Source organism: Falco biarmicus, chromosome 6 (assembly GCF_023638135.1).
Source record: "Falco biarmicus isolate bFalBia1 chromosome 6, bFalBia1.pri, whole genome shotgun sequence".
NCBI classification, from domain to species: Eukaryota; Metazoa; Chordata; class Aves; order Falconiformes; family Falconidae; genus Falco; species Falco biarmicus.
In genome coordinates, this window is record NC_079293.1 from 27793252 (window position 1) to 27820585 (window position 27334).

The 27334-nt window shown below is 36.4% G+C and overlaps 1 protein-coding gene across 1 annotated transcript in view; it reads right to left on the reverse strand.

Annotated features, from left to right (window-relative positions):
• Window positions 1-1663: 1663 nt before the first annotated feature.
• The window catches only part of MBOAT2 (membrane bound O-acyltransferase domain containing 2), a 100622-nt gene continuing 74951 nt past the window's right edge, over window positions 1664-27334 (reverse strand). The window contains exons 7-13 of the mRNA XM_056343756.1: window positions 26500-26683; window positions 20041-20233; window positions 16979-17082; window positions 16575-16639; window positions 11631-11763; window positions 8956-9107; window positions 1664-8383 (exon numbers count right to left, since the gene is read on the reverse strand). Of these exons, the coding sequence (XP_056199731.1) occupies window positions 8161-8383; window positions 8956-9107; window positions 11631-11763; window positions 16575-16639; window positions 16979-17082; window positions 20041-20233; window positions 26500-26683 (1054 nt within the window). The 3' untranslated portion in view covers window positions 1664-8160. The remainder of the gene's footprint in view (window positions 8384-8955; window positions 9108-11630; window positions 11764-16574; window positions 16640-16978; window positions 17083-20040; window positions 20234-26499; window positions 26684-27334) is intronic.

Here is a 27334-nt window from a genome sequence, read left to right on the forward strand (position 1 = left end):
ATAAGTTGTTATTTTTCAATCAGGTAATTTAGGTACCCCATCAGGAAATCACTGGGAAAGACATTGCTTTACACACTTAATATAAAACAAAACACACTAATACAGCAGTGTTTTGTTTTATAGCTCATGTTTGATTTGTATGTAAATGTTTTTCTTATGACAGCAGAATAACTAGAATAAAAGTGTAAAGAGTCCTCTTACTGTCATAATTTATTTAGTTTGGAAAGATAATGAGTAACCTGCAGAGAAATAACTCTTTTGCTACTATATATAACCATCCTAGAAGATCTGTAAGATGTACTGGCAAATCTGGCTGAACATACAAGTCTCCAACTCTAATCCAGTAAGTAGGCTGAAGACATTTCCCTAGAACTACTTCTGTATTCTGTGCTGAAACATCCTGCATGTTATCAGGAGGTTACTCAGATGGAATTAAGTTAATTATAGGCACAGGAAAATATCCGCTGGTTCTGGGATGTTCTTAATCAGGATTCTTTCTGTTCAGTACCTTAAAAGAGCAGAGTTAAAAATTTCCATCATAAGAATAATCAGATTCTCCACCAAGTCTTAGCATCCTGAAGTAGCAGCAGAAATCTGTGGTTTACCTTAATCTGTTCAAATGAGTTTTTCACCAAATGCAGTAATAAAAGCTTAGTTCATGAAGATACTTCTTGTGCTCCTGACCAACTCCATTGTGAATGTGTATTGGAGAAGGCAATTTCCATGGCAGTTTCTAACTTCTGATTGAAATGACAAGTATCACAAGAACTTCCAAAATTATATCTGTAGTCCTTTGTGTTGAAATGGCATGTATTTTTATCTCACAATACAGCTTTCTAAAAAAGAATTCTAAATGCACAAGGCTTACAAATCATTACTACAGCAAGGCCTTTCAAGAGACCAACATACACATTCCAGTCCACTAAGGTGGGACTACTTGCAGAAATGAAGATGTTTTCACAAGGTTTGTACTGAAGCAGAATTAATACCAGATCAAAAGAAGAAAAAATTATTCAGTGTAACACAGGAAGTGATGTAAACAGCCCTTGTTTAGTAGTGACATGTCATATCCCTTCTCTTTAACAAGCTAAACACACATGGTAAAGAGACTGTAGGTAAGGACTCTTAACGTACAGTCACCAGCCAACAGGAACTGTCATAGTGGAGTCTCAGTAGTCAAGTTTCAAAAAGCAAAAAACAAAACAACAAACAAAAAACCAACCTGCATGTGTATGGTACACATTTAGTCCTGCTTCTTTGGAAGCATCAGTTACAGCAGCAACTTGTTCAAAACATTGATTTTTGTTTGTTAGTTAGGAGGTTTCCATTTCTTAAGCTAAAATTCCCTTCAGGAGTGCAAGTGAGGCAGCAATATGCTTTGAGATGGAGGGTTTAAAGTTGTGTAAGTACCCTTCCCAGGTAACAAAAGGCTAGACATGAAGTTCTGTTTACCAGCTCTATTGGAAAACAATTATATACATATATTTGTATATAAGCTCTATAAAACAAAAGATATAAAAGCAATTCTGAAGCAGAACACTCCAAAAAACAGTGTAAATGCACACATTGTAATATTTAGTTTTCTCAAAGGAGAAACTGCATTAAAATATTGTTCTTCAGCACTCATTAAAGATAGACACCATAAAGACTTTAGAAAAACAAGTTCACTTTTTTTAAACTACAGTTTAATCAGATTTAAAGACACAAATTAGAAAAAAAACATTTATAGGCAAGTTAAAAACACCTTTAAAACATAACAGCATGCTGCTTCTGCAGCACTGCTGAGACAAATTAGAAATAAGTAATTATTAAAATATCACAAACACAGTGTAACTAACAGTGGTATTTTAATTTTACCATACACCAACACTTAGTTTATGGATCTGTTGAAAAATAACACTTTTTAAAAAATATATATTTTGGAATAATAAAAATGAAATTCACTGACAATGCATTATAATCTGAACCTGGAAAGGCAAATTTAGGAATACTGTAGCTATCCACTTTTAGGGGTGCTTTCTCGCCTTAACATATGGGTAGTTGGAGGTGTAACTACTGCATTGAGGTAAAACTACTCCCTTGAATGTGTAACCAAGGCAGGAAAGAACAAAGTTCCATATTTTAAATTCTTAAATTGAGTAACTTATTACAACATCTTTGAATAATGCTATATCACCCATCTTAAACTATTATTCATTCAATAAATTTTGAATGTTCTCTTCTATCTGATCTAGAACACATCTGAGGTCTGGGATTTAAGAGTAACTACCTAATTACTAACGTATCATTTTGACACCTTTGTCACAGTAAGACACATCAGAAGATTCTTCATAGAAATAGTCAACACCACTGGACAAAAGAAGGTACAAAGAAAAGATGTAAAGAGAACTGATAAACACATAGAAAGGCAAAGTATGCATAGGCAAATACTCCTTAACTTATCGTGACAAAAGATTGTTGCACCTTTAACACGTAGTGTTGCACTATGCTGATTACCGGTCTCTAGGCACCCTGTTTCTCTATTTTTTGTTTCAGATAACATCCTCACAGCCTGGAAGCCTCATCTGACTAGAGCATGGACCACACCTATCTGTTCATATGACATATTGTAGTGAAACCTAAACGAAAATCCAGCTTGGGGTATTTCTCCCTCAGAGAACAAAAGGAAGGGAAGAGATTGTGCAGAGATCTCTCTTTTGCCAAGAGGTTTGTTTGGAATAAGGTGCTAGACTGAGTCACTATCAATACAAAGTTTCCTCCAAAAGTGACCCTAACTAGATTTCAATCATGTATCTGAAGTAAAATTTTGTATTTGTAGCCTGCAGCAGAATATCCTGCAAGGGTTGGTTTTGCAACAGAGTAAAAGAAGCCCTTCACTTTCCACTTAAAAGTATAACCAACAGATTCTGTTTTCACTTGAGGCAGCAGGAAGCTTAGCATCCTGAGAATGGAGCCCCAGCAGTCTTCAGCAGACGTAGTATACAACTGGAGGGCTCAACACCAGCCTCACGCCAACATTGATATGGCCTATTTGAAGTATATTTATGCACACTATATTTAACTACAGTTTGTCAATTCATAACGCTTCCACAATGTTTATATGGATATGCACATGGCTTTTAGAAAACCTAAAACATCTAAAACCAAACCCAGGCCTAAGTCAGTCACTGGACACACAGCTAATGCACAGATGATGAAGTGGCACAATTTGCTTTTGCACATTTGTATACGTAAAGTGAGCAAAATTATGCTTTAAACATGTAATTGGATGAAAATAGATACAGTTTGTGGTTAGGTTTTGTAAAAAACATACAAAAAGCTCAGCTCAAAACAAGTTTTTAAGGAATTAATCTTTTTCTTTTCCATTTAGTTTTCACCATAATAAGCAACTGTTGCAATATTCACAGTTCTAACCTTGCAGGGTGACTTCGCGGATGCCTGGATTTCATGGTGTTTGTAAAATGTCTAGGTTAAGAGAGCAAACACATCAAAAATGCAGGTAGATGTAGCACAGAACAGCTGTGGCCTGGGTCACAAGCAAGTAGATCCTCTGTCAAGCTCTGCATGGAGGGTTAAGCTCCCCCAGGAACTCTGTGGCAAAACCTCCCGGCCACTGACAGAACACCTTCTTACCATGGCTTCTTCACAGCCAGCTTTTCCGTCCTGACTATGAAGAAGATCAAGACTGACAGTGCAATCTAGCTTACTCTCATTAGATTACCAGATCTGTCTGGATATAAGCCCAATTCACTACAGTTTCTGCTTAGATACTTATTCAGCATAGCATTTAAATACTTAAATACTTAGAGCCAACTGATTTGGAAATCTGAAAATACTCCCACGTGCTGTGCAGAGTATTACTAGACCTAAATAAATACATAAAGGCTAATCATGTAGTGAAATGCTATGATGAAACAGTACAGAACCAACGTATATGTATTTTTATATGTAGAGTCTACATCATATTAAAATCTTTATTTCCATATCTGTTTTTCCTAACACTGATCGCTTTTCAGCATAAATGGCAATACTTCCAAATTTTCATTGAAAACAAAATACTATCAAATCTGATTTCAGAATTCAATGAGAATTACAAAGTGAAAAGACTTAAGGATAGAGGAAATGAAAGCCTAAATTACTGTAACTTGTGCTTTTAAATTTCTTTATCATTCAAGGCCAACTTACAAAGTTGAGCACGTGAAAGTTAACACATAAGCAATAGTGACACATTTGCAGGCAAACATGAGGACACATTTGACCATGTATTTAAGCAAATTGTCAACAATTTGTTAGCAAAGCTTCTGAGAGAAAAATCCAGACTCTGTTAAAATTACTTTTTATATGAATTTGACAGGAGGTGAGGATCTCATAACATTTCCTCTGCATCAGAGGATATTTTACCACTAACCAAATCAACACCATTAAAAGAGGCACAACCACCGAGCGTGCATCCTGTCATACAAACATAGCATTTATATGAATATTACTTATTCCCACAGGAGAAACAGAACAAGCTATTTAAGTGTAAAATTTTTATAATAAATAAAATACTATACTGGTAAAACTTATACCATGGGTCAGTGTAGAGCAGGGAAATAAACAAAGATCTCTTTGTAAAGTGTTGTCACTGAAGTATGATTTGTTATCAAGAGCATATGGAAATGCATGCCAATATTTTTGCATGGTAATGTGTTTTAAAATGTCACCTATTACTGAAATCTTGTCGACATGTCAACTTAAGGAATGGTCGTAGGAGAGTAAGTTTCCCCAAATAAGAAGGGCATATCTGTAACTGTAAAGCTAACAAAGCCTTCCCGATTACAACAGTAGTAGGCACCACTGAAAGTATTATTTAAATACATAATATAGATCTCTTTCATTAATACAGAATCATAAAGGTTAAAAAAGGTTAAGCAAGCAAATAGTTACTATCAGGGTGACTACATTTACGAACTAACATTAACTCCTTAAGTGCCTGAACAAATTGTTCACAATAGGCAAATATCCGCAAAGCACCATAAAATCATTAACGATATGTTGTATTTACTTTTCATAGTGTGCTGATCTGCAACATAGAGAACACTTTTACCTTTTGGATATACATTAATTAGTAAGTGAAAGAATACTTAAAACCATGTTTCCTTCATGCCCAAAACATTTATAGGAATTTACTTTCTACTGCTTTTCTCCGCAAGAACAACAGTACATCACCACCATCCTTTCAAATTCAGTAATATAAAATGATGTGTGCAAAACCTACACATTATCTAAAGCATCGAGGCTGGCTGCTCTTGACTTTCTGACTGAATGGATAAAAAAGATCCAGTGTGATAGCAAGGCAGAAAACTAGTAAAACAGAAGGAAAACAAGAACAAAATCCCAGTTCGACTAAAATCAGAGCGCTGCCTTTAAAACAAAACACCTCTTTCCATAGTCCCTCAGAGAATTCATTTGCATGAAGAGCAGATTTTGGTTCAAAGTAGTTTCATACACAGAAATAACATTTTAAGGGTTAAATTCTAAGACTAAACTTACAAATAAATTCTGTGCAGAACTAATAAATTGTAATAATTTTCTTGTTGCAATTATTTAAGGGGTTCAAATCATGAAGAAAAAAGTAACTGTATTGCACACAGACACCAGTCATGTCCAGTCCTGAAACCCTTACCTTGCCACTTGTGCCCGACTAAAGCATGTCAATATTTTCTTAGCCGTTCTAGCTGCCCCATATACAAAAGTTCTGAACAAAACTGTACCTGTGAATTCACCCACCTTCAAGTACCAGTCTTCACTATCCTAAACCTGCTTATTTTCTGGGAGTGCTTGTAACTGTTTTCATACTTCATAATGAAGAATTAGTAAGCCTCTTATCGCACATATGGACACACATGCCAAAACAAGAGTGCCAGAACACTAATGGGAAAAATGGCACATTAGATCTTGTTCTGGCATTCAAAAGTGCTTGTTTGGATAGACTGCACCATCAAGATGAATTTCAGTTGAACAGCAACAAATTCTGAAAGAATCGACCCTAGTCCTACTTACCCACCCAGAAATATGCAATTCTAATTTATTTCATGTAAATATTCCTTTGAAAATAGGAAATTGAAAAAAATCTTTCCTGATTCTGTATCTAATAAGGATAATTAAACATAAAGAAATTAGTGTGCCCTTATAAACAACAGAGAAAAGACACAATGCCGTTTCAAAGAAGCATATGACAACCATGACCCCAGGTAAGGGGAAGTCTACTTGGGTAATCAAAGCACATATTTGGAACACAGATTATTTTATCTTAAAGATAATACAGCTGCCACTGAAACAACAAACATCCTGCTCACCTAACAGACTCATCCACTAATTTCACATTTAGTTCCCTCTAACTGTGCAGGTTAATTAGTGCTAACCTACATACATGGAAAAGGTATGTTATCTTCCTGGAGTTATCTTTTGGCAAGGAGCCAAAGGCCAGACACAGAACCATCACAGCAAGGAAACAACCTGACCTGACTTGGGAGCTGGTTCTCTAGGAAGTAAGCCAGAAGTGCTGTGATTATTTTTGTATGGTAGTATTCTCAAAGCTGAGGCCCATCACTGCACTTCCAGTACCAAGAATTTTCACCCCACTAGTGCCAGATATTTGATGAAAAACCTAAGGTTCAAAATATTACGACCAAATTTTTCTCATTAATTTGTAGGTTATTAATCAACAGGCTGCATTATTTTTCTCCAGTAGTATTTTGTGTCAGTTTTAAAGCTAAAAAAAACCCCATGTGGATAAACAGTTCGTGTTTACTTAAAAATTATATGAAAATACAGAATATAAGCAATTAAAATGTAGCCCTTTAATAGCAGTACTCTAGCAGGAACCATCATCACAATAAATGAACTGAAATAGATAAAACCACTGCATTATTCCCTTGACACACTTCCGTAACTCAGTAAGTCAGATACTCTGAAGGATTTCTTTCATTATGTTGCCCACAAATACAATGTGAACTTTGCACGTAAAATTCTCATTAAAAAGGTTTACCTCAAATTCATATACTTCTTTGGATAAAGGGCCATCAATTATCAAGCATATGGAAATCGGTTACGATAGTAATTTCATGTTTGACTACCTATGCACTACAGCTCAAGGTAGTTTTACTATTTGATACTGAAAGCATCATCAACTAACTAGTGTATGCCTGAAAATTCAAAATACCTTTAAATTACTAAAAATATTTTTTTGTAAAAGTTTTATTCTAAAACAAGTATTTCTGGTATTTAAGCGGAAAATGCACTTTTGTGGAAATCCTGGTGCTTGCACATTGTCCTCTGTGTCTTCTGGCTGCCTTTCCTTCTCTAGCTGCAAAGACTACTTGGCAGTGTTTTATTGGTTTTAAGTACTTTCTTTTACTTTAAACCTAGATTAGAGCTTTCAAGCCCTGGAAAAGGTGAACCTTCAGGTGTTTCATGTTTTTTTTTTAATGCATTCAGAAGGGCTATGTGTAATTATACTCTTTATCAAAAGAAACCTAACTATAATTTGGCATCAGTAAAGTTTACAGTTCTGTACTGTACTGTAATAGTTTGAGTACTTTAAGAAAACCCTCCAAATACTGAGATGCTTATTGCAATTCCCTTTTACAGATTCAAAAACCTTCTAATCACTTTGCATTTTCTGGTTTTATCTTCTTTATAGCATATAGTATTATATATTTGAAATATGCTTTCCACATAAAAATCAAACTTGAAAATACCCACTTAGAAACAATATTTCAGTAAATAGAGGGTTTAAGGCAAGTCATTCATTTGGAAAACTTCCATTTGTTAATCCTAGATTGACACAATTTTATTCCATCCCATCAGTGCCTTGGGATACACAACGTACATTCAGCAAAGGGCACACATATGACCCTATGGACATACGCTGCAAGTCCTGAGTGCCCATTGAAATAATGGTAATATCTTCATATAAGGCGTGACCCACAGGGACATGGCATGGGAGGGGTTATTTTGTTTTGTTTCCAGTCTTGCTATTGTATGTGATTTTCCTAGGTAAATGCATTCTTTTCTTACTAAACATCTTTGCAAACAAATACAAACCCCTTTAAAAGGTGCTAAAAATGGGTTTCTGAAAACATACAAAATATATTCATCATAGTATTTCCTCAATCACTGTTTTAATGCTTGATATCTGCAGGTTATTTCTTGCTTCTGACTGAAACTATTATTTGTTGTGGAATAATTGTTCTTTTGCAAAAGATTTTCTTCTTCTAGTTTTTTGGACCACACAGGCTGGACGCTTTCATGTGTTTTACTTCCTTTTTGAGTTCTTTTCAATGGAAATACCAACAACACCAGGATGCTAGCAATATGGAGACAGAAATAGCAGGAGCTAAAAAAACAACAAACAAAAAAGTAAGTAAGACTCTGACCACTCTTACAGGATGCTTAAAGAATAAACTGTCAAAACGTACTTGCATACTTCGCAGGTAAGACAAGATAACATTAATATTTCCTTTAAAAAAAAGCAATAAGGGGGAAATCAGAAATGAAGTCTTCCCTCACAGTACTTAAATTTTGTAACAGAGATGTAAAGTGAATAGAAGTCTGCTTTCACATTTTTTTCCACAAGGTACTTTTGGGAGGTCATTATCTAGTCTTGCTATAGAAGAGTTCAAGTGCATATAGTAATCTCAAAGGTACCCTCTTGCTTTTGGTTTTGGTTGGTTGGGTTTTTTCCCTGCCCAGGGAATAAAAGTCTATTATGACAGGAAAATGACAGCATTTTATGGTTTCTCCTACACAACACAGACTATGTTCAAGCCCTAGAAGAGAAATACAGTTTGCTCAGCTAATAAATCAATCTTGTAGTTATCAGTAAAATAGCTTCAGAAATCTTATGCCACAGAATATTTCTATTCCGAGGTAAAGATAAGAAAAAGGAAACAGGCAGAATGTGCTTACCTGTAAAAGGTGAAAGAGGGTTTTACAGAGAGCAGTACAAACGGTACGACTGTGTAACTTATTGCCACTTGAGTTGCCATCCATGTTATAATATCATAACATAGTTTAACAGCAGGAGATTCAACAAAATAGTGTCTGATATTGTTTCTTATCTGAAAAAGTAGATAATAGTAAGTTATCTTAGGAATAAACTTTGAGAGCTATCTTACTGTACAGTGAGCTTGCTGTAGTTCCACAAAATTCACAGGGTGAATTTACATGCTGCAGTTTGGTCAAGTTATCTTTGAACTACTCAAAATGCCCATCAACTTCAACAGCAGTCAGTCAAAACTCCCTGCCTTTTAGGATCATGTGCTTCATCCAGCACAGGAATTTTAAGTATTTACGAATTTAAGCAGAATTTAACTAAATAAGTCCCCCACTAAATCCCACGCAGCTTTGGACTGCGAGTCTGAGTGAGGCAGACATTTTATTCTATCAAGCCGTTCTTTAAATATAGTGTTGGAGTAAATGAAAGCCAGAATGCTTCTGTCGAAAGCTACTATACGGTAAGCTATATTCATATGCTTGCTAATAAGGTATATTTTAGGACAAGTAGAATATAAATCAGAATACACAAAGTATCAGTTCTAATGATATATTTCAGGAGTCTTAGTAACAACCAGTATCAAGTGGGAATACTATAAAATGACTCAATTTTCTATGCTGTTTTCTTTTGTTTGTGAAATTCTGTTCAAGCAATGGAATACCAAAGGTATTTAAAAAAAAAAGCCGAAACCCACACAGGTTTGGGTTCAGTTTTATTTAATTCTAAAATGGAAAAGACACCCATGGATCTCTGCCCTTCCATTGACTGAACTGTCATTCTTCCTCACTCTCTTATTTGCTGACAAGCCAAGATGGCTCAATTCAGCCTTTGTGTGGCTTGCTATCGAAGTCAATTTCCAGACATCTGCACTGAGGTAGTCCTCTCTGAAAAGCTGCACACCAAGGTACAGTTCAGCTTCCTCAAAATTTAGTTTCTTTAGAAACTTTAGAACTCCTGGTTCTAAAGAACATATCCAAGGCTAATTTCATCCCTTACATTAAAAGCCTTCTTTACCGTTCTTTCTCCTTCTTACCCAAATTCCCCTGTAGATAACACATTCCCACTCAGCCTTTGTTTAGTTAAGCTAACAAGTAATTCTAGCCACACACCCTTCATCCTGCCATCATCCCCTAGTTTTCTCTTATAGTCACCAACAATGACTTGTTCATAAGTTCTTTAAAACTTGGATGAAATTTCACGGAATTTCTTGTAGAGTTATCTAGTATTTTAGGACTCGAAGGACAACTTTTAGGATAAAGCTGTATTTGCTCCTAGTAAACACATGATTATGAGATATGTAAAGATTAAAGAGAGTAAAACGAGTTGCATACATGTTTAGGCGTGACAGGAGAAGAAAGTGTGGATCAGAGGTACCAAACTTTGCAGTTAAAGGCTAGTAAAGTATAATAATAAATATGAAGTATGTCTAACATATCTTACCAGTTAATATGAACTACGTGTTACTACAGAAACTCAAAATACTTTTATCTAATAGCCTATTGAATGCTACATATAAAATGTGAATACAGCGCAGCTTACTAGCGAAGGCCAGGACGCAGTGCAGTGAGCACTCCGATTCACTGGACTCACCTTACTACGGGAACACAACAACTTTTACCTGTGAACTGTCCCTGAACCTTGGCTTTTGTACCAGCCCCTGGCTGATAAAACATAAAAAGTTCACTGTGATAGAGTCTGGGAAGGAGAAGGCATCTATACCTATTGTAAAGAAAGGAGCCAATTCTGTCAAACAAGGACTATTCCCACATCTTTGTGAAGGAAGAGGAGGAGCATCTGTTTTATCACCATTAGTAATAATCTAAATCTGAAGTACCACCTTCCCCATGCTATTATAGCAACAAAGAGCAGTCTGCTTCACTTCTCATTCTGTTTCTTTCAGCAGTGAACTGGTCTGTTATGCTGCTCCGAGCCGACAAGTGATTTGCTCGTTCCTCTTTCCCATTGAGTAACTGATAAACCTGCCTCTGTTCTTACGCAGCTTTCTGAAACAGAACTGCGAGAGATTTCTTGGCAGATTTTCTGGTTCCATATGGTTCTGAACAGCAGCTGCAAAAGCTTATTAATGTGACAGCACTGCTGGCTGGCCAATTTTGAATAGCAACTGCACTAGAGATTTTTATCTGCTGGCTGCTGGGGAGCATTCTTCAGTCGCCATCTTTACAATAGTACCAGACAGAAATGAGGGAGGGGACAGACTCTAAACATATAGCACTGATCCCCAAATTTTAAGCTACTCATCATCAGTGGTTTTTCATCATCGTTTTGAAGAAACTTTCTGATCTTAGATAACATCATCCTGTTCAGCATGGCATAGTAATACATGATCAGTTAATACAGAGGAAGAGCTTCCACAAAAGATGTGCTGCAATGATGTTATAGGCTGGGTACAGTCTTGCTTTCCACAGATCAACCCCTCCTTGTAATGAGAGCAATGGGAATGATTAATAACTGAAAAGTAAACACCACTACCAGACAGACCATGTATCAACTCTGAAGTGCACCTTTGGACTACAGAACATGATCAAATTTCTTTTACAAAACTTGAAGATAGTTGGTTGGTACTTACAGCTCGTGCTGCTAGTGTCATTAGTACTCCTGTTAAAAACGTTAAATAATATCCTGGGTAAACCCCATGCCAGATGGCAGAAAGGATGAAGGTCTGGATCGTTGGGCTGAAGGTGGCTCGCTCATAGCACACTCTAGCAAGTCAAAGACAATTCAAGATAAATAACATGAGACGAATCTCCAATCTTCCCTGTTACCATTTTTACTTTTAACAGTTTCATCTTCAACACATCATTTGCAATGCAATCACAGTTTATTATTATTTAGTAATGTTGCCAGTACGACTTACATGAAATACTTCAAGCTACTCACACTCCGGAGATAACCCCTCAGCGGTAACCTCTGCTCAGTGCCATCACATATGCTAGTTATTTATAATAAATAATACACAAGCATCCCCAGACAGGTGTTGGTGTTAATAAAGGATCTTGAGCCATGCAAGAACATGTTTGAAAAGCTACACCGGAAGGCACAGATCACACCGTGAACTCTAGCAATGAGTCAGATACGTATGTTTCATAAAATAAAAGCAGCTTATAGAAGGGGAGAAGTAACAACTACCTTCAATTTTGAGCAATGAAGAGACTACAGTTGAAAATGTGTCTGTGTAGGGCAATTAGGTGAGCATGATGATGAAATTATAATTAATGACTCTAGGGAGGTGAGAATACTAAATAAGGAGAACACTGAACTATGATGCCATTTAAAAAATGAGACTCTGAATTATTAGGCAAGGTCCTACAATAAGGAATTCTAGAAGGAAGAAAGGAAAAAGGAATCCAAGAAAGGTAGTTGCTAGAAGACAACATTAAATGACACAATGACAAACCATCATGATGTGGAAGAATGAATGGAAACATGGTAAGGTCCTGATACGACTTCATCAAGAGTTCTTTAATGATCTGAAAACCAAAAAGCAATAGGAAATATGGGAACAGATAGACACTAACATGAAGCAAAAGTAAACAGCACAAGCATGCATGAACACAAATCTAAGGCTAACGTACAAAAATGAGTTTTAACTAAAAGAGGTCAGAGACACCAATATGCAAAAGGTTGTATAAACACATAGCAAGTAACAGACAAAGAATGCACATCTACTATTCAAAGCCGACAAGCCAATGATACAGAGGGCTGAAACATCCACTAGTAAAGTAACTACTTCACTACAACTTCCATATGTAGAAAAGACTGCTGAGACCAAACGATACATGTTAAAGAGCAGAAAGCAAAAACACAGGATCTGAATAGGGAAAGATCAAAAGCCTATTTTGCTAAGTAAGTTTACTCCAGTCAAATAGATGTGGCACCTTTTATCTTATGAGGTCTTCAGCACAGGATACCAGCACAACCCCCTCCCCTTCCCAAACAATGGCCTTTAAGATGAGAACACGGGGCTAAGTAGGGTGCAGGTGCATGCACGTATAATACACAAACCTATCTGAGGACATTTGCCAAAACCAGACCACCTTGAAGAGAAAAGCAACACTGGCCAGACTGAACAGTAACCACAGAATTTCAAAGACGCTTTTGAGACCTTTAAGAGAGAGAATCTGTCAGCCCAGAAAGTACAAAAACATTAAGACAATTTGTAACAAATCAGGAAGACATCCTGGAGCAAAACACTAGTCATCAAAAGTTGGTTTGACACTGCCTGAAGTTGCCCCACCAGCATCACGACCTCCGTCTCCACCAAGCCAGAGCGTCCTCCCTGGAGACGCCGAGTAGCCTGCACCCAGTGAGGGGACTGCCAGCACAGCACGGGGAGCAGCACCTCATGCCTATCTGCCGCACGCACCCGAATCATGGCACGCTTTCCTAACTGGCACGTGAGTCAGGGGGCTGACACAGAGACAGGGCCCCCACAGGCAGTGCACACAAGCAGGGGGCCACGCTTCCAGGAGGTGTGGGTTTGTATTCCCCGTGTCCTTAGGAGCGGAGGCACAGCTTGCATGTAACTGTGTGCATACATGTGCACTTTTTAAACTCCTTGGGATCAGTTACAGAAGAGTGTTTAGAAATGTTTTTTAAACCAGAACACTAAATGTGCACAACACTATCTGCTCTAGTACTGATATTTATTCTAAATGTGTATTTTGCTGACTGGTGGTTGATTATGTCTCATTAATAAACTGATAAACGGCTTAGATCTTTATTTGGTCTAAACAACTTCAAGCAAATTCTCCCCTTCAAAGCACTCAGGAGCTAGCAAAAATACATTAACCAACCAAGTTTTAGCTATATCAATGCAAGTCAGATAAGGTACGTGCTAGAAAAAAAATAATCAGGCTTTAATTTCAAAGAGTAAAAAGCAAGCTTAAACCCCTGCATGGAGTTCAAGAATAAATACTGTTGAAATACTTCACTTGACATTCCTAAAAGCAAGCCAAGGAAATATGGTCATCACCACAGGCTGACAAAATCTATTCAAATACAGGTGGTGCAGGGTATCTTATCCATCATTTTCTCTAGAAGTAGGAAGATGCATCAACTGTTCAACAGGGTACTGCCTTCGGTCTGGTTCTATATTCCCAGTACTAGCTTGGGTGGTAGACTGAGAAGTATATTATTCCACCTTGCCTTCCCTTTCTTTTATGGGGTGGGAGGTGGGGTGGACAAGATCAGCATTGTTTTCTTGGCAGACAGAGCACTAGAATCCAAAACTATCCTGGCAGACTTGAATGACGTTCTGAAACCAACAAGGAGTCATCCAAAGTATAGAACATCTAATAAGGAAACTGGAAAATAGAAAGCAGTACCCGTTCCTGTAACATTACTGAAAAAGTGTAGCCAAGCATGAACCAACAGTATGAAACACTGAGCATGAACCAACAGTAGATTGCTGTTGCAAAAAAGACAGAGGTAATACTGTGATGTATTAGAAAGAGTGTTCTCTGAAGAAAATGGAGGTAATAAATCCACTCAAATCTTCAACTCTGCCTGTAACAAGCCAGGGAAAGACCTCGGAGGTCTTAGCAGAAGTACTACATCCACTGCAAGAAGACAGGAAGTTTGTAAATATGCCAGAAGAGAGCAGCAACAAGAAGCACAGAGGTTTTGCAAACCTGACCAAAGACAATTGGAATTAGACGTTTTCTTTGGGGAAAAAAGAATGAACAGGCCAAGGGGGAACATAACAGCTTCACCAGTCAGGAAACATTATCATGATATATGTTGTTGATATATGCTACTATGTAAATCCCTATTTTAACTTGCAAGCTTGTAACAATAATACCTTTGAACTGCTGTATTTTGTGACATATGTTAAATGTTCCTTAAACTTCTTTGTGATTTGTAGCTCTGTTAATTCTACTTTTACAAGGAGTTTGTTTTTACACACAGTCAGGGTTTAAGTCTTGTAATCCGATGGTTTGGTTTCTCTTTAGAGAGTATCAGAAAAGAACAGAACAAATGCTGACGTCTGGTATTCCACGTGAGATTAACAGCTAAGATTTTAGATACTTCTATAAATGGCAAACAAGTGAGGTATTAAAAGTGCATGTTTAAAGTAATACATGAGCCTCTGTCTGAACCGCTGTAGCATTCCAACTAGCCAAAAGATTGGTAATAAAATATATATTCTGTACCACTGTTTATGGTCCACATACATAACCATTAAAACAATCTTTTACTTGCAAGAAAGCATCCACCCTTCTCTCCCTTTCACTGTGGCAGAGTCAATATGGATTTACTCTGTCCTCAAAGAGTCTTCTATAACTGTCCTTAAAAATACTTGTTAACAGAGATGCTTCTAATTTTTTCCCCACATATTCTTTAATGTCACCCTCAGAAACTGATTTATATTTTTTTCTTTTAATTCTTAAGAGAAATGTTACTTTCCACTAAAAGGAATTTTCATTTAGAATCACTCCATTTAACAGATTTGAAAGTTTTTAGAAATACCACCTTTTCCTATGAAGTTTTAATACTGATAAAATTCTGTTCTCTAAATGAAAAAGCATTTTAAAATACCCAAATAGCTTATTTGCTTATTAAATGATACATTTCAATACCTGTAAGCATGCAATTCTTCCTTGCTGACTGTCCTAGCAATAGATTTTATTGCCTTTTCACCCACTTAGAATAAACACACAAAACTCAGTATCTGCTTTTAATTGGGTCAGAAAAATACTTAGGGAAAATATTATGGAAGCGAATACACTATAAAGAAATCTGACGGAAGAAACATCCTATTTCCAGCCATCCAGAGTAAGAGATAAAGTCCTCTGAGTGACGCCACGATAGGAATCTCAGTTAAACTTGCAGCTACTGATAAAAGATCAAATAAACAGAGACTAAGAGAAGGGACACACCATCCCATGCACAAGTCAAGAACGCTCCTTTTGCTTTGCAGTTACTACAAAGTAGTAGTAAATGCAGAATAATGTAGTTCACTGGGCACTATACCTGTTCCCCAGACAAGAAAAAAAGTGCATCAGAGGAATATTCATTTGCAATTTTTGTTGATAGCACATTGTAGGGTTTGCTACTTGCCATGCACTCATTAGGGAAAGAGAGCAGAAAGTTCTCTCACAGAATGTGTGGAAGTTCCTTTATCATTGTGTGGCTAAAAATAATGCAAAACTTCCCCAGGCCAAGATGTACATTTTGCCTGCTGCTCTCAGCAGCATGCACTTCTTTGAATGCTAAGGTGGGGGAAAGGGAAGGGATAAAAACAAATAAATAAATACAAGACACATCTCCACACATCAGTAGCTCTATGACCAGTGAAGAAAACCAGTTTCTATCATAACCTGAGGTTTACACTAAGAAGGAAGTTATAAATTCAGATGCTTTAATTCAAGTATTACAAGAAGAACATCCCATGCAGCTGCTAAACAACTCATGTTTTGTGGGGTTTAGCTTTAAATGTTAGATTACCTTCAAAGAAATACTTATGTAAGAAACTTCAGTGCAGAAAAGCTTTCCTTTAAGAAATAAATACCTTTTAAGCCAAAGAGCTGTTTGGATATTCCAATTATCAAGAAACATCTTGAAACTTGTGGAAAACTGTAAAGTAAAAACAAACCAATTGTTTTTATAATTGTAGTGTGTTATAAATTTTTTCAAAATTCTGACATAAATTATAAAAATACCCCAACTTTGTGATGAGTTGAATAAGGTATTTACTCAACTACATATAACCACAAAATATTTTGGCAGTCAACTGACAAGTAGAACATATTCAAAACAGACTATTTTTCATCCTTTCCTAAGGGTGTGAACATGTAATTTCTGACTCAGAACACATTCACTATCTGGAGGAACTAAATGCGTAGGCAAAGTTACTGAAATTACTAGCAACTACCTACAAAAGATGTATTTTACTTGAAAGAGCCAGAAACAAACCTCTATCTGCTGGATTCTCAGATTTGATATTAGATCCCAACGCGTAACTCCATTTTTATCATAGCCTCTAAAACCAAACCCTGCTGCATTATTAATTGCATCTGCTGCAAGGAAACAAAAAGAAACAAATTAATTATAAACTGCCCATATTACAAATTGTGCATTGCACAACATGCTGTTCATTCAAAATATTTATCACATTGTAAAGGCTACACATTTTTTTAAAAATATGGAGGATCACCGTATTAGACATGAACAAACAGAAGATAATCTAAGCAACACACTGGCTTTCAATTAAAAAACTCATACAAAAGGAAAAGAAGGAAAGGTAGCACTATCCACTTCACAGTACAGATGTCTCATACCACCTACTTAGACTTGCTTGAGAAATTTGACAGAAAAACAAACTCAATGAGAAGCATCAAGACTACAAAACAGTGGCTGGTTGTAACGATCTGAGATATCAGCTCGACACTCAGATGCGTGTCTTTGGGGTTGTCTTTACGCAGCAACAGTGATGTTTAAAGCATAAAGATGATATTGCACTGATTCACTTCAAGCAGGTGCACGTTCACAGCACCACGTACCAACCAGTGCAAACCTAACAGAAGAAAACAGTAATTTACTAAGTGATGGAGGGTTTGTCAGACTTCCGCTAACGGCGCAAGGTTGCTGTTAACAACGCTTCTGAATGCTGAGTTTTTACAGAGCATGTCAAAGGTCGAATGGTTCAAAGCAAATGGTGTTTTTCCCTAGGAGAAAAAGCTTCTACTGTCATCTGGACTATACAGGAAAATCAAAAGGGATCTCAGTCTGCATACCAACTGCCACCTTCAGTCATCACCTTTGCCTCAGCTTTGTTAGCTCCTCCACTGTACTTCTTAATTAGGATGGGCACGTACAAGGAAACGAGTTTTTTTCCCAGGTATTGTGCCTCTGTTGAGCCAGGTGCTTGGTTCCATGTGCCTAGTCATGGACCCATACCCGTGAGGCATGAACCCAATCACGTGTCCACTTACACGGGTAAGTAAGTGACCATGGGAAAAAGAATGCCAGCTCCTCTCCCAGTTCAGAGGGGTCCTGGGGAATTGGAAGGGAGGTAGGCAAAAAGCTCTGCAGAAGCAATACAGATCCACTCTTCTAGTTACAGGGCGTGAGCCCTCTCATGAGTTAGTTCAGATTTCATCTAAAGCACTGTAATTAGACCGTCACTTTTTAAATCACAACTAGCAAGGCAAGAGAAATGGCTCAGTTTGTATTGCCATATTAACAAGAATTTACTTTATATATAGTGACATGTAAGAGAAATTAATCTTTTACGTTTTCCTTTCTTCTCAACAAGTTTTTCAAGGTATTAATCCAGTGTATTTGGAAAGTAAAAGAAACAATTGACTCAGACACACAAACAGTTCCTTTCCTGAAGTTCAGCTTCCCCAGTTACCTACCAGTCTGGAAGAAGAGTTTGCAGTATTACAGATACAGACTAATACATATTATTTTTATTTCCTCATAAAAAACATTTTTAAAAGCATCTTTGAAAGCAAAAAAATTTGCTGCCATACATCTGATATCACTGATATCAACTTCAAACATTAAGACAATGGTTTTATGCTCAATTAGAAACAGCTGGAGGTGAACGCTGTAATCTCTTGCTAGCTAGAGTACAAAGACTATAGCTACAGTAAGTACTCATTTTATTAACTAGCATTTGGTAAGTATTCCTTATAAGTAATTCATTTTTTTAACAGATTTTTTTTTCTGAAGTGTGAAGAATAGTAATGTACAACTCAAAAGCATAACATCTGGTAAAACTGTGAAGGCCCCTTCACGTTCTATGCATACCATTAGAAGTCATTCGGTAAAGTGGAAGGAAGGTGGTTAAAAAAAAAGAAAGCGCTATTTAGCAAACTAAAAGTTTTTTGTCAGCATTTTACTGAGGCTAGCTCTACACTACTAGCAAGTGCATAAGGAGAAATCCATCTTAAGTATCATAGTGGGAGAAAAAAACTCCACAAAGATTATTAGTTTTTCAGATGACTCCTACTCTTTACAGGCCATTATACTGGCACATAAGAGCACAATATTCAAAATTATTTCATTCCACAACAAGCCCCAGAATTACTATATCCAGACAAGCTGAAAGCACTTCATTCATTGACCAGGAATGAAACCAGCAGCTGTAAGTGAGTCATGCTGCTCTGCTACACTAAAGCTTTCTTTTATTGCATTGTTTCCCACAGATTCTCTCTCAAAAGAATTATGAAACAAATATGTTAAACTGGAGAGAAGGAAGAAGCTGATGAAATCTATTTTGTGAGCCACTTCCAAGATGTCAGCTTACATAAATACAGCATTTTGCTGTTTTATGTGTTGGTTTTTTTTCAAGTAGCAGGAAGTAAAAAGCAAAATGTTCTTTAAACTATATCAGCTGTCTTAAATCAGTGACTACAGGTGGTATCCCAGTCATTAGAACTTTTAGTAAACAAAGACTAAAACTGAAGTGTCACCCATGAAATTCTGACAATCCTACTGTGAATGCCATCTACTATTAACAAAATTTATGATATACTTGAATTTCAATATACTCATTTTTCCTTCATGCTTCAATAACATCAAGCAAATTACTGATAACTAACCACAGAAAAAGGCTTAGAATAACTTCTCAGATATGCCAAAATCAAGGTATCAAAATAAATAACCAATTCAGGACTGTACATCAGACTAGATTTACTTCAACTTCTCAAAAACCAAGAAAGTCATTGCTCATTAAAATAGTATCGTTCTCAAAAAAACCTTGTGTTTCACTCAGATTTGTTCGGGAGACCATGATCTCATTCGCAAAACTGTCACAACACTGTGCTTAGATTTACCGAGCTTTGTTTCTCAAAAAGAGAGATGCTATTCAATATACTTTGACAATATCTCATAATACTTAGAAGTAATCACGTTTTCCTAGGGCCTCAAGAGGGCACTGTCACTTTTTAATACATGCTTAGCATGCAGCATCTCAAATGAAACTCAAAAAATTAAAAGAAAGTGTATCTATTAATAGATCTACTTACCTAAAGTCCATGCAAAATAATACTTGGGTCTGGCAGCCATAAGAGATACATATAGGTAGAAAAACCTTACAGGCCATGATGCTGTAGCTCTGAAGTTATCATCAATGTTGTATTCCACAGGCAAAGTTTTTGTAATAGTCATATGGAAGAGTAAGGACAGTCCACAGATTAAGAGTTTCTGTGCCACAGCTATCTGAAAAGTTTAAGATGGGAGACTTAGTAAGCTTCATTTTGTGTTACTCTTCTGGAAACAAAGGCAAGTTACAATCTTCCCTTCCCTAAACAGCTCTCTGTGCGTGTGTGTGTATATATGTACATATATGCGCCAGGTTTTCAGTAATATATACTACCAACTTTCAAATAGCTGCTAATATTTTATAGAGGCTCAAGGAATATTGTTACGCTGGTTAAGTTGTGAGCACCACTTCTGGCAACACAGCAAATTCAATCTGACTACAGTGAGCCTCTAAAAACCCTTTCAATAATGGGAGCACTTTTACAACATCAGGTGGGTTTTTTTTCCTTATTTCATTGTCAAATTACTGAAGCAAGCAAGTTGTTAAGATATCATAACTCAAAGCATATTATCTAGGACAAGATGAGCACAATTATTGCAGAGATCCCAAAAACAGTGGCAAAGCTTCAGTTCATTTTCAGTAATCATTGGCATAATACAGGTCTTCAGTTGCTGCCCAACTCAGTGCATCAATCATCTCTGTTAGAATTCAGATATTGTAATAATCTAAACCAACTAAAATACTGAAATAATATATGACTTTTCAGCCAAAATACTCAGTTCTATACAGACCTGTTTTCCCTACTAGAGTGATCAAGCTATAAGGGGTCAAATAACACGCTCACAGACAAGTAAAAATACAATTGTTCAGGTAGGACCTGGACTCAAGATTTTCTCAAAATTCAGTTTTGCTATAACCACCACAATAAAAAGTATGTATTTTTAGGAAAACACTTCTAGGGTTCTACTACAAAACACACAGAGCAATAATGCATAACATTGACTAGTCGCTAGTCTTAAAAATCCATATCCCAAGGGCAGACACCACATTTCTGAAGTAACATACTAACCAAGCACCGACAAAAGAGAAGTTTGAGAGCTAGTTCATTTAAATGTAATTGACAAGTTTTGATTGTAAATAATCTCAATATTTAAATTTAAACATTACAGTTTAAATTTGCATTACAATTCTACAGACACTAAACTTGGTAAAAAAACCCCAGATCTAGGAATTTTAGTTTGAAGCACCAGAACAAAAAGATAACCAGAAGCCTTTTTCTGTCCATCCTGCTGCCAGTATCTTTAAAAGTTTGGGCAGGTATAATGTCCTGCTTCAATTAGAGTGCAGCTTCAAATATTCAGTTCCCAAATAAAGAGTAACTCTGTTCCATGATACAGAATGGAACATTAAGTGTCCTACTGAAAACACAGATTTCTGCAAGCACACAGCACCGAAGATTCATCCAGTCACACAGATGTAAGAGGTGGTACAACGTGATAAAAAAATTAGACTTGGAAAAGCTGCAAAATGGTGAGGATAACTTTGGATATTGCATATTTCATGTGGCTCTTCTGAGAAGACCTTTCAGAGAGGATCAGAAACTGCAGCTAATTAAACAAACCAGCTGGATAATTCATGAAGCAACTACCTATTAACAGCTAGAGCTAGTGTTTAATTGTTTCTACTCCTTTCTAATAAACATTTTAGTATTTTACTCTATTACAAGAGTTCAAAGTAAAGGGCATTAATTTTCTAAAAGTGTTCCTTTGTTTTTCTAGCAATTATTAATCCATCTTTCTCCTTGCCAGAGCAGTGGGAAAGTTCAGTTGGCTTAACTTCTTCAGGAATTTAAACAGAAATGAATGTTCATACAATCAGTTGTTATTAAAACTGATGAATCTTTGATTTTCATATGCAATACCTGATATAAGCAGAAGTTAGATATTTGTAAATACCAAAAGGCATCACCCCAAAGTTCTGAAGACAGTTGCCAAGGATTTAATCCAAAGTCTAAGCCATAATTAAAAGTGACGTTCAATATAGCATGAGAAACAGTATTTACATGCTGGTAACATCAACACACGGCTTAAAATATAAGCATAAACATATAAAATGTATGTTTTCTATCTGAAGACATGTATAAAATCTCAAAATATATTTTGGCAGCTTATAAGTAATGTTATCTCTGTTTTAAGTCCTGCTCTTTGCCACTCTATCTACCAGTTTTTCTATTGGTAAATAGAAATCATTAATCTGCCTACTCAATCCAAAATATGCTTAGTACCTCCTTGAAGGTTTTTTACTAAATTGTGAAGGTGAAAGCCCTTCTCTTAAGGATAAGCATCAGAATTTCACGAAACTTATCTTAAAAAACAGCAAACTTATACAGAGCTCTACCACAGATTGTGCTTTAAAAAACAACTACTCTGCAGTTTTCAATTTGTAGTTGTAGAAAAAAAATGCTGTTGGAAGAAGGTGTTTTAATTTATTTATTAAGCATTTAAATGACGTATTTCTAAAATTCTTCTTTAGCAGCAACATTTAAGTGTAGGGACAAGCATAACTACATCCAGAAACAGCATGACTTTTTTTCTTTCTTTCTTTCTTTTTTTTAATTATACTACTCCCCTCAATAATTATTAATCCCAGAACTTCAATCAAGCATGCTGGTACCACTTACAGGAATCAGTATCAGAGATGTTTGTGTCCTTCGCAAACAGCGATGGAGATAATCTCCTCCCTGTACAAAGGCTGGGAGCTGCAGTTTGAGGACTGGTCTAAACAGAGTTTCTGAAGGACAACCCACACAGGCTGCAATACAAAGCAGCAGTCCTGCCCTGTCTCCTCACCTTGGCTGCAAATTTTTACTCTTTTTCCTTCTAGTGAGTCAGATTAAGAAAAAAAAAAAATCAGTGAAAAACTAGACTTTTTTTTTTGGGGGTGGGGGGGGGTGGGGTGGAGGAGTGGGTGGCAGTGGTGGGGTGTTCTTGTGGATTTTTTGTGTATTTGTTCTTTTTAATGACAACTTCTGTTTAGGCTGCATCAAATGATCTGAATCAGAACACAATGCAGTGCAATGCAGGTTAGCACTGCCAGGATAAGCAGAGGACCCAGAACCCACAGCCAGGACCTTCCATATTCAGCAAGAGTTTATACTTTGGTGGCCTAAATAGATTATTAAACTACAGCCTGAGGCTTGTTTATAGCACTCAAGTTTTGTACACATCTACACAGAAATAAAAGTCCTCACCTGACACTAAAATAATCTGTAGTTCAATTACCTATAGAAATGCATTTGGTAAAACATTAATTCATTTCCAATTGCTTAATTAACTAGGTTGTTGATATAAGTTTCTTTGCCAAGGCGTAAACAGGTAATCTAGATTACACATTCACAGGAGGGTAGATCCGTTTTTACAAGGATGAAGTAACTAATTTAAAAGTTCGAAGTTTAATTTCTCTCACTCTTTAAAGTTTTCACCTTATCAAAATAACTTTCTGTTAAGGAATTAAAAGACCATAAGCTGCAGGATAACTTTGACCTCATATGAAACAGAATATACAATTTATTTCACATCAAAAAGGTAGAAAGGCCTGGCTCATTTTTGATAAACAAAAACTGGGCATACCTGTATAAAAATATCAAATACGGTCAACTCTGGGAAGCGAAAGCGTACTTAAGCTAAAAGATAGCGCCAGGACAAAACCAAACATGCATAAATTACATGGGAATATAATTAGGTTGAAAGCTAGATACCTAATTAGAGAAAGGAGTTCAGGAGCAGCTTTCTAATTGAAGCAACAAAGGTAAAACACTCACTGAGCTCAGGAATTTCACAAATGTATTAGTGTATAAACATGTATAATATAAAAACATATAAAAAAAGTAGAAAAGTATTTTTAAAACTTATTTGAATGAACTTGTTCTTGGTTGATAAAGGACCAATAAGGAGCTCAATACAATATTGAACTATATTAAAGCATATTATTCGGGGGAGGTTAGCACCTCAAGTAAAAATTGTAGGTAATGAAGCAAGAACTTTATAACCTGTAGGAAGAGTCTGCATACTAAGCAAGAAAGCAGATTATCTGCTGACAGGAATCTTTTATTTTAAGGGTAGCCATAATAAAAAGAAACTTACAAAGACAGATATTAATTTCTGAGAGTTGACACCACTTTGAGCACCAACAATTGATAGCTTGCAAAAAGGCACAATAGGAAGGATATAAGAAGTAAGTTTTAATATGTTGACTTGATTCACTTAACATGCAATGAACACAGCAAAAATACTAAACCATGTTAACATCATGCAGTCAACACGCGGTATAGAGGAGGAGGCTGGCGTGAACTACTTCGGTTATGTAATTATATTTAACAAGAAATGAAACTTGCTGTAACTCAGCTGAATGAAACTTGCTGTAACTCAGCTGAAAGATTTTTTTTTTCATTTACTACATTAACATTTGCTGATCCCCATTACATTTTTTTTTAAAGTTACCTAACAATTTGTTCTTCTTGAAATAATAACATGAGAATCAAGGAACAAATTTAAAGTATTAATATGAAGTTAATGGTATTTAAAAATTCTTTTAGAACAAGACAATGACTATTTTAATTGATGCAGCAAATGCAGTAAAATTATATCATCCATATTTCTCCAAAAGCACACAATACTCGCTGGTGTTACAAAATGCAGCCAGATTTCTCTAACACCAGCTGGGAAATGAAGTATCAACAGCATAGACAGCTTCTCTTTATTTTTACGTCAAAAGCTAATGCAGCATAAATTGCAAAAAGTTTCAAGCATCTTAAGAGCAATTAATTTTAAGGAAAACTGCTTACCTGAAAGAAGAATCCATCATAGGTTTACATTTATTTCTACTGACTTTGTTCAGATTACTAGCAAGGTTATGTGGTAAAAAGCTAGGAAGTCCTACCAGGCAATCAGTAGATGCACGTCCAGAAGTACTGGTACTAACAGATTTGGTTAGTTCCATTTATTTGCAATAATTTTACTACATGTTTTTCTACAGAAACAGGATTTTGGTACATAGGATGTGATGCCTTTACTGAGCCAAAACAAAGAAGTGTCTGCAAGTTTGCCAATACAACACATCAATGCAAACTACAGACTATGAGGCACCAACCTATGCAAGGAGTTCTCCTGTGCCTTCTGCACTTCCTAGTGACCTGCTCCACAGCACACTTCTATGAGCTTAGGTGCTCTGTCAACATGTGGAGCAGTTTAAAGTGTTACCCTCTAGCCACTAGTTTACATTCCTGTGGTGCACGTTACTACAACCACACAAGACAGGTAGAATGGAATGTGCAATGAGTCCTCAATCCCATTCGAAGGTTGCAGATGAAGTGGTTGCAGATGACACCACCAGTTGGGAAGTGCTCCCTGTTAGTCCACCTGTGGGGATGGTAACATCTAGATGGTAGGAGAAGACAAGCATCTACATGCGAGAATGCTTTCAACTGCTCCAGCAACAGTTGGTGGTCCACAGGATAAGCAGAGAACAGGTAATGGGCACTGGAATTAGTGAAAGCCATCTGTCTGAAGTGTTCCAACCAACTCCATGGCAACTCCGCTTTTTATGTGTGGTAATAATTACATTAGACACACACAATTTTGTAAGTCTGATATACTCCTATTTAAAAGGATATGAAAAGGGTGAAAAGATAATATTCAGTACCCTGACCATTAAAATAATTGGATTAAATTTTAAAAGTAACAAGCTTTGGGAACTTTTGATTTTAGTTCAGGCCAAGCAATCTCTCTTGTTAAGGTATGATCAACTGGATTTTCTTCTGTATGTATTTGGTCTCTTCCAATAAAAGAAAAAAAATGTTTTATGGGTTACAAGCCATAGCGTTACAGCTAGTACACCTTTTACTACACCTTCAGATCGAATTCCATCTTTAATACCTCTCTACATGAATGAAAGCAAGAAAAATGAAACTATAAGTGTTTTTCAACTTGTTACACATGAATGTTTTCTACTTGCTGCAAGAAAACATACAAAAACAACAGTAGAATTTGAGAATGTTCATGAAACCTTGCTGGAACTTTTAAGTCTCATCAGTCTTTTAACAACAAAGCACATACTTTGTCCTTATCAGGATGTGTTTAAGCATAGTAGTTGCTTCGAAGGAAACATGCATGAACTGTTTTAATTTAAAGATGGCTTTTTACCATATAAGCTTGGTAGGAAGCTCCAATTTAATCTGCTTTTATCCACAAGATCCAGACTGGAAACCATGGAGAAAACCTGCCTTAAAAAAAATAAGCGTTTAACTTTTTGAACAGGGAACTATACTGTTGATGAATGAACTCCAGATACAGCTCAGAAGTTATGCCTGTAAATGAACAGTGCAAACCAAGCTTTTCATGCAATGATACGTAAGCATCAGCACTGCAAGAGTCATACATCTTACATTTGGAGAAGGATCCGTTTGTTCATATTTTGTATCTTCCTTCCCATTTGCTTCAGACTGTTGCAGTTGGTATGATCTGCCTTCAATGAAAGTAATATAGTCTTTGTAAGAGCATAACGGGCCTGCCAGGATACCCATGAAATTACAGTTGTAACTTAAATACTCCAGTAGACTTGGCATGCGTCTGTAATTCAAAGACAAGCAACTTGTGAGATGGAATGTGTAGTTCTACAGAAGTTCCACAACAGGAAAAGTCATACTCCATGTTATTGCTTACTCTAGCCACAGTAAAAACCCACACGTAGAAATGCAGTTTGTGTGTCTTCAGTAACCTGTTTGAAACATTCTACACATAGAATTTCTTTCCAGTTCATAATGAGCATTTTCAGACAGATCTCCCTAACTCTGGTGACTCTCTCCTTGCCCAGTAGAGGTGTCTGACTTGAGACTGAGCTTGGGGAAGGAGAAGGAAGGGTGTTTCCCTAAGCATTTGTTCAACTGATTGCATTTTCTTTTTCCCTCCCCTCAATAACTGAATCAGTGAACAGAAGTTTGTGTTAACTGGCAATAATTTCAGTTAAGGAAAATGCCTCAAGTCAAGACTGTTTTGCCCAGGACAACATACTGTTTTCAAGTCTCTTGAATAAAGAAAGGAGAAAGGGTAAGTTAAATACTGAAAAACAGAATTAACAAAAAGTGTTCCTTCACCAGCTCCTTTAGATGTGTACTTGACATTAACTAGTCTCCTATCTGATATGGCATAGAATTTGCACAGACCGCACAGAACTTAGAATTTTTTTCTTAAATAAGTATAAAACCTGCTTCTAGTGATATT